Source organism: Malania oleifera, chromosome 9, assembly GCF_029873635.1.
Source record: "Malania oleifera isolate guangnan ecotype guangnan chromosome 9, ASM2987363v1, whole genome shotgun sequence".
Lineage (NCBI taxonomy): Eukaryota > Viridiplantae > Streptophyta > Magnoliopsida > Santalales > Ximeniaceae > Malania > Malania oleifera.
The window spans coordinates 23,971,619-23,979,407 of record NC_080425.1 but is presented as its reverse complement, the minus strand read 5'-3'; the positions used below and the strand labels follow the sequence as shown (position 1 = coordinate 23,979,407).

Genomic DNA, 7,789 nt, shown 5'->3' with positions numbered 1-7,789 from the left:
CTTTAATTTTTCACAAAAATAGCTAACTTTTGAGATTTTACAAAAAGACCCACCTCTCATGAGGTTTAAAAATTTCAATGACTTTTTTTGAAATTTTAAAAATGTTATAATTTTCTTCTAAGATTTGTCAAAAAAAAAAAAAACTATCTCCCAAATTTTTTTGTAAAATATGAAGATTGTGTCTTTTATTTTTGATAAACCTTTAAAAAAAGTTCTTGAAAATTTAAAATCTTAAGATGCAAAAAATTTTAAAATCTTATAAAATATTTCTGTTTCTTCTATTGAACCTCGGATGAGGTTGAGTTCAATATCTTTTCCCCAAATTACTATGTTAATATTTTAGAATCTTTGACAGTTAGTTGCTGGTAAAGGATGAGAGTGGGAGACTACTATCTTTGATTTTGACAATGATGATGCATTCCAATTATTCTTCTCATTGTCATCATCACTAACATTTTCCATGCAATTACTTTTAAATAAATAGAAAATGTGGTTCCACCTGCGAGAGAGAGAGAGAGAGACAGAGAGCTGTGGATGGCTACAAATGATGCACAGCAACTGTAGCCTTTATCATTTCCCAACAATGGCAGCCTGCAAACGCACTTGGATTAATGCTCAACACCCACCGAAACCCCTTCTCACAACATCCATCTTCTTCATCTTCTTCCTTATCCTCACTCTACTGATCCCTTCTGCAACTTCACTCTCCTTCAACTTCACTAGCTTCACCCCCAACACCACCCAAATAGTCCTCGAAGGAGACGCCTCAACCTCAAACTCCTCTCTCCAGCTCACCGTCAACCAACAGGACAAGCCCATGAACGAGAGCCTCGGGCGAGCCACTTACGCCCACCCGATGCATCTCTGGGACCACGCCTCCCGAAATCTCGTCGACTTCACTACCACTTTCTCATTTTCCATCAATTCCAGGAACAGTTCGAATTTCGCCGACGGGTTCGTCTTCTTCCTCGCCGCCAGCGACTTCCCGTTCCCGGACGTCAGGTACGGCGGTGGCCTCGGCCTCGTCGACGGGATCGGAGATATGCACCCATTTGTTGCTGTGGAGTTCGACACTTTCAGCAACGAGTGGGATCCAAAGGGCACCCATGTGGGTATTGACATCAACAACATGAAATCTGTGAGTAATACTTCGTGGATGAGCACTGTTTTGGATGGGAAAAGAGTCGATGCCTTGATTCATTACAATTCCAGCTCAAAAAATTTGAGCGTTTCCTTCACTGGATTCAGGGGAAACGTGACCATCCAACAAAGTCTTAACTACGAAGTTGATCTGAGAAATTACTTGCCGGAATGGGTCAAGTTCGGGTTCTCCGGCGCGACGGGAAGTTACTATGAGTTGCATACCATCTATTCTTGGGAATTTAGTTCAACTTCGCAAATGAGTGAAAATTTTACAAACGGAAACAAGAAAAGGGAGGGATTGGTCGTGGGATTAGGTGTCGGTGGAGGCGTTTTGATTGGAATGCTCTGTTTGGCTGCTTTTGGCCTGTGGAAGAGGAAATTCAAAGGCGAAAACGAAGCCAATCCACTGTTCGACGAAGCCATAGTTGAGGAATTCGAGAAGGGCACCGGACCCAGGAAATTCTCCTACCGCGATTTGGCCCGAGCGACGAAAAATTTTTCGCCAGGGACGAAGCTCGGACAGGGCGGCTTTGGTGGAGTCTACAGAGGTTTCTTGAAGGAGTTGAATTCCCACGTCGCGGTGAAGAGGGTCTCAAAAGACTCGAGACAGGGCGCAAGGGAATACGCAGCGGAAATAAGGATCATCAGCAGATTAAGACACAGAAATTTAGTACAATTGTTCGGTTGGTGCCACGAAAAGAAAGAACTCCTTCTGGTCTACGAATTCATGCCCAATGGAAGCTTAGATTCCCACATGTTCAACCCAGAATGCACATTGACATGGGCACAAAGGTACAGAATAGCACATAACTTGGCCTCTGCCCTTCTGTATCTCCACGAAGAATGGGAACAGTGCGTAGTTCACAGAGACATAAAATCAAGCAACGTGATGCTAGATTCGAACTTCAACGCCAAATTGGGGGATTTCGGGTTAGCCCGATTGGTGGACCACGCGAGGGGGGCTCGAACCACGGCGGTGGCCGGCACCATGGGGTACATGGCGCCGGAGTGCATCACCACAGGCAGGGCGAGCAAGGAGTCGGATGTGTTCAGCTTCGGCATCGTGGCGCTGGAACTTGCGTGCGGGAGAAAACCCATAGACCCCAACGCGGAGGAAAGCGAGATGGTGTTAATGGCGGAGTGGGCATGGGATCTGTACGGGAGGGGGAGGGTTCTGGAGGCGGCGGACGCGAGGCTGCACGGCGATTTTGACGAGAGGGAGATGGAGTGCTTAGTGATCGTGGGGCTTTGGTGCGCGCACCCGGACCAGAGTCTGCGACCGTCGGTGAGAGAAGCGATTCAGGTGCTTAATTTTGAGGCGCCGCTGCCTATGCTGCCTTCGAAGATGCCGGTGCCGACGTATCTGGCGCCGCTGGGGAGCATGCCTGCGGTGTCGTTCCCGTCGTCCCTGGGCACCGGCGGTGGTTTTTCGGATACTGGCCCCCCGGATGGGTCTTCTTATAACAGTAATAACACCAGTACCTCCTAGGTTTTTTTTTTATTATTCTACTTAGTTGGTAATTTTTATTTTTTTTTTTAAATTACATACCAAATTTTCACATATCCGTTTTACGGTTAACGTGACTAATCCCACGCCCCTTGAAGCCGATCACACAACTTCAAAGGGAGGTAAATTTCAGGAATCCAAAGACGAAAACGAATCCAGAAAGGTTTGAACACTTGATCTCGTGAGAGGCACTCCCGCAGCCCGTATTACCACCTGAACCACATTCTGAGTGTATGTAGTTGGTTATTTTGTTCCGGGGGTCTGGCTGTTTTCAATTTAAATTCAGATGCAATCATAGTTTATACACTCAGGTCAAATGTTCGAGATGTGGTCACCCGAATCTAGATGCAATCACAGTTTATAGACACTTAGATCAAACGTTCGGGATGTGGTCACCCTCCTAGTAAACCCTCCTTGGGTGCGGAGGGGATCTCAGAACAGTGACAAATCGTACCATGACTTTATAATTGAACTAATGCTTTCTTTGCTTTTTTGTACAAATTATGAGTTGGCCATGTATGATAATGGAGGGAAAGTTATTGGTCAAGGTTTTTGAGATTAAAATTATTTAAAATTCAAGAATTGGATTGTGATGTGTTTATATTGCATAATTTAGTATCATTTTTAGAGTTTGCCACGTGTATCATGGAGCCCGGTATTTTGAATGCACACCGTGTAGTAGTTGCTCTTTTTTGGAATTGTTTTGTATTTTTATTATTTTTATTGTACTTTTTTCTTGAATAAGCATGTGTAATGACAATCTAATTGTTTTTTTTTTTTTTTTTTTCTTTTTCTTCTTCTTTCAATTTGAGTGCCTATCACTCGGCAAAGGAGAATGGGGAGGTGAACCACTAAGCCTAAAGGGGCGACCAAAGTTATTGTTGCTTAAGCCCATAAGGAATTCAAAGGAAAAACACAATAAAATTAAAATAGGATTAGGTTTTGAGAATATAGTTATAGTCAGCATTAAGTTTGTCAACATTTGGTGACTATTTAAAAATTACATAAATATAGATTATTACACTATTGACTTTCTAACTTGTACTTTTATTTTAGAAAACGGAATTGTCGATGTCGGATTCTGTTCGAAGGTGCCGACGAAGAGGGATTGGCAGTCCCCGAACGAGAAAGAAAGAGTTTTTTTTTTTTTTTTTTTTCTGAAAATGTATAAAAATGTTTAAAAACGGAATTGCCACTTTATTTTTTTTTTTTGGAAATCATAGGGAAAATAAAGAAAAACCTGCAAAAGGTTTGCGAAAACCAAAAAATGAGTCTAAGTACATTTGTGCATAGTGAAGTTGATTAGTGTAACATCCTCAAATTTTCACCATTTTTTTTTTAAAAATTACTCCTATACCTACATATAATGGGCACCCCTATGCAGCGGAAAAACATAAATCACATAACCACATATACGTGTATATACAATACCAGAATTCAATATTTTCAACCATAACTACATAATACATCTCTCTCTCCAGTGTCAACTACTCAAAAATTTCAAAATCCTACACAAAACTTACCCTATAACTAGGGTGACCAAGTGATCTCTATCTGCGAGCCTGATCTGCTCGTCTAACCGGTTCACCTGAAAAATGGTAAAGTAATGGGGTGAGTCGACGCTCAGTAAGTGGAAATATGTTATTATTAGTGTGTGGCGACCGAGTCATAAAATAATAATGATAGTATTTAAAAACTGCATAATCTGGTAATTTTGTACAACATACGTATAATATCTTAAAACATTTGTATCATCTGAACTTTCTATCATTCATAGTGCTACATCATACTATATACAATAAAAGTTATAAAACTATATACATATACACAACTGTGTTCTTTCCCTAACACTCTATATGTCATGATTTGACCCCTCACGATAGGGTTGTGCGGCCTGTAAGCGGGACTTAACCTAATCGGTCCTCCAAGTAAGTCACCATACTCTACACTATCTCAGTCAGGCCAAATTGCATCCACTCCTAAGCGCGGGACTGGCTGCTACCTCGTTTAACCGGCCCCCTCTACCCAGTGTACTGGGGAGCTGCATCCTCTCCGAACACGGTTAGACGATACCCACACACTATCTAAGATATGTGGTTGCACTCTATCTGTATATAGCAACGGTACCGTACTCTGTAAACTGTATCTGTCTGAAATAATTCCGCAGGGATCTGATACTATATAAGTACATCTATATACATCTATATATATATATACCTTTGCTGTTTTCATTATTTTTCCAAAATAACCATAACACTATAATTCTGTACTGTAAAATCTGAGTAATTGTAGCATCTCGATGCTATAACTATATAATCAGTCTTTATAAACTGGGTGCTATGGCATTCAGGAAAACATAACATTCTGTAAAAATTATGATATACTGAACTGAATAAAATCTATATAAATCTATCAGTTAATCATCTGTGAATAACTGTATATACATGTTATATAACATGATATGCTGAAGTACTATATAAATTTTATATTAGGTAAATATATACTCAGGCCACACAACATTATAACATTCGTACAGTAGAAACTGCATAATCACTGGTATATATGTATCTATGAAAAATCTGTTAATATTCTTAAAACCCTAACATATCATATTTCTTTTATCTAGTTTCTGCTAAAATCCTCTTTCTGTAACAGGTCCTACACCCCTAGGGTACTCCACTCAACACCCTGAAAATCACATTTTTCAGAACAAAATATCAATATTTCTTGGCCTACATCATTTCCTACAACTGTCAGAATGCTAAAAACTGAATAAAAGACCTTACCTTGGATTTGGGATGAATTCCAATTTCGTTTCACCAATGATCCGCTCCGACAAACTTGCAGAGAACTTCGCTAGGAGCATCGTGGTGGCCTCAGATCATCGATCAGGCGACTGACGGGGCCGAAATCGGAGAGAGATGAGGGAGGAGTCGTATGGGTAGAAAGAGAGAGAGAGAGAGAGAGCGGCGTTGATTTTCTATGATTAAAATGAATTTAGGGCTATTTATACTGCAAGATTCGTCAATGAGCCACATTATCTCGTCGACGAGTCCTTAAGTAATTTCGTCGACGAATCTTACCCTTCGTCGACGAAATTCAAAGTAGCCCAAATTCTTCTCTCGGTATTTTCTCGTCGACGAGGTCCCCCTATGCACTCATTGACGAACTCCCTGTGTTCATCGACGAGGCCCTATTATGTACTCGTCGACGAACTCCCTGTATTCATCGACGAGACCCTGCGGAAAATCTTTTGGGTTATTCCATCCAAAATGCAATGTCTTCGCATTTGTCGACAAAGTCGATTGCCTCCTTCTGATACTGTTTCCATTTCTCTCCCTCGCTATTATTTAAATACTATTATTCTTCGGGTCACTACATTCTCCCCTCCTTATAAAATTTCGTCCTCGAAATTTACTGTTCATACAATTTATCATCTCTTAAAAGAAAATGATCTACTTATTTTATTACCTGCCCTTACTTATGGCGGAGGAATACCGTGGTTACATGGATAGTTCTGGAAAATTATAACTATAAAAGAAAATTCTCCCAAAACCAAAATACTACTTATCCTATACTCTATATTATAGTTACACTGGACTCAACAAAGTAAAATTACCATCCTAACATATACATTAATACTAAAATTCATCGAACAAATGGGGATATTTCTATCTGATCTGCTCCTCGAGCTCCCAAGAAGCTTCCTCTATGGTTTGATTCCTCCACAAAACTTTAACTAACTGTATTTCTTTAGTGCATAAAGTCTGAACCTTTATGTTCAAAATCTATACTGGTACTTCTTCATATGCTAATGAATCTTTAAGCTCTATCTCTGCATAGCTAATGATGTGGGATGGGTCTGGGACGTATTTCCTTAACATGTCAACATGGAACACGTCATGAATTCGAGTCAAAGCTGGCGGCAAAGCTAACCTATAGGCAACTGACCATATTCTCTCAAGTATCTCAAAAGGACCAATATACCTAGGGTTCAACTTGCCCTTCTTTCCAAACGTCATAACTCCTTTCAAAGGAGCTATCTTCAGAAATACTCAAAATCCCACATCAAACTCGAACTTCCGACAGCGAGTGTCTGCATAACTTTTCTGCCGACTCTGTACTATACTGATTCTTTCTCTAATTAATCGGATTTTGTAGGACGCCTGTTGTATTATCTCGGGACCCAAAACTTGCCTTTCACCTACTTCGTCCTAGAAGAGAGGAGAACGACATCTCCTACCATACAATGCCTCGTATGGAGTCATGCCGATACTAGCCTGGTAGCTATTATTATTGGCAAATTCAACTAACGGCATAAACTGAATCCAACTACCTCCAAAATCAAGCACACAAGCACGAAGCATATCCTCTAGTGTCTGAATCGTCCTCTCAGTCTGTCCATCTATCTGGGGATGAAAAGCAGTGCTAAAAGCTAATTGCGTACCCATAGCCTCTTGAAAACTTTTCCAAAATTGTAAAGTAAACCGAGGATCTCGGTCCGAGACTGTGGATACTGATACTCCATGAACATGAACTATCTCCTGAACATATATCTCTACAATTTGTCCATGGAATAATCGATTTTAATAGGGATGAAATGAGCGGTTTTTGTCAGACGATCTACAACCACCCAAATAGCATTCAGTCCCTGTCATACTGGTGGTAACCCTGTAACGACGTCCATCGAAATGCGGTCCCATTTCCATTATGGAATGAACAGTGGCTGCAACTGTCATACCGGTCTCTGGTGCTTAGCTTTAACCTGCTGACACGTCAAGCATTACTGAACAAACTTTGCTATCTCCCTCTTCATTCCACTCCACCAGAAATACTCTCGCAGGTCCTTGTACATTTTAGTGCTACCGGGATAAATCATGTATAGGGATCTGTGAGCCTCCTCCAATATAGTTCTCCTGATCTCAGTATCTGCAGGAACACATAGCCTAGTACGGAATCGCAGAGCTCCATCATCTGATATGCTAAACTCCTCTCCCCGACCATCCCGTACTCTAGCTATCACCTCCACCAACTCTGCATCATCGCCCTGAGCTGTTTTAATGCTCTCGTATAGTGTAGGCTGAACCACTAGACTGACAATAACAGCCTGAGGACTCTTCTCTACCAATTATATACTGA

At 41.0% G+C, this 7,789-nt stretch overlaps 1 protein-coding gene across 1 annotated transcript; it reads left to right on the top strand.

Annotated features, from left to right (window-relative positions):
• Positions 1-365: 365 nt before the first annotated feature.
• Positions 366-3,232, top strand: LOC131164739 (L-type lectin-domain containing receptor kinase IX.1-like). Its single transcript, XM_058122171.1, has one exon. The coding sequence runs from the start codon at positions 488-490 to the stop codon at positions 2,630-2,632; it is 2,145 nt and encodes a 714-aa protein (XP_057978154.1). The 5' UTR covers positions 366-487; the 3' UTR covers positions 2,633-3,232.
• Positions 3,233-7,789: the final 4,557 nt, after the last annotated feature.

Coding starts and splice junctions, on each gene's coding strand:
- LOC131164739 (XM_058122171.1), top strand. CDS start 488: ATGTGGTTCCACCTGCGAGAGAGAGAGAGAGAGACAGAGAGCTGTGGA.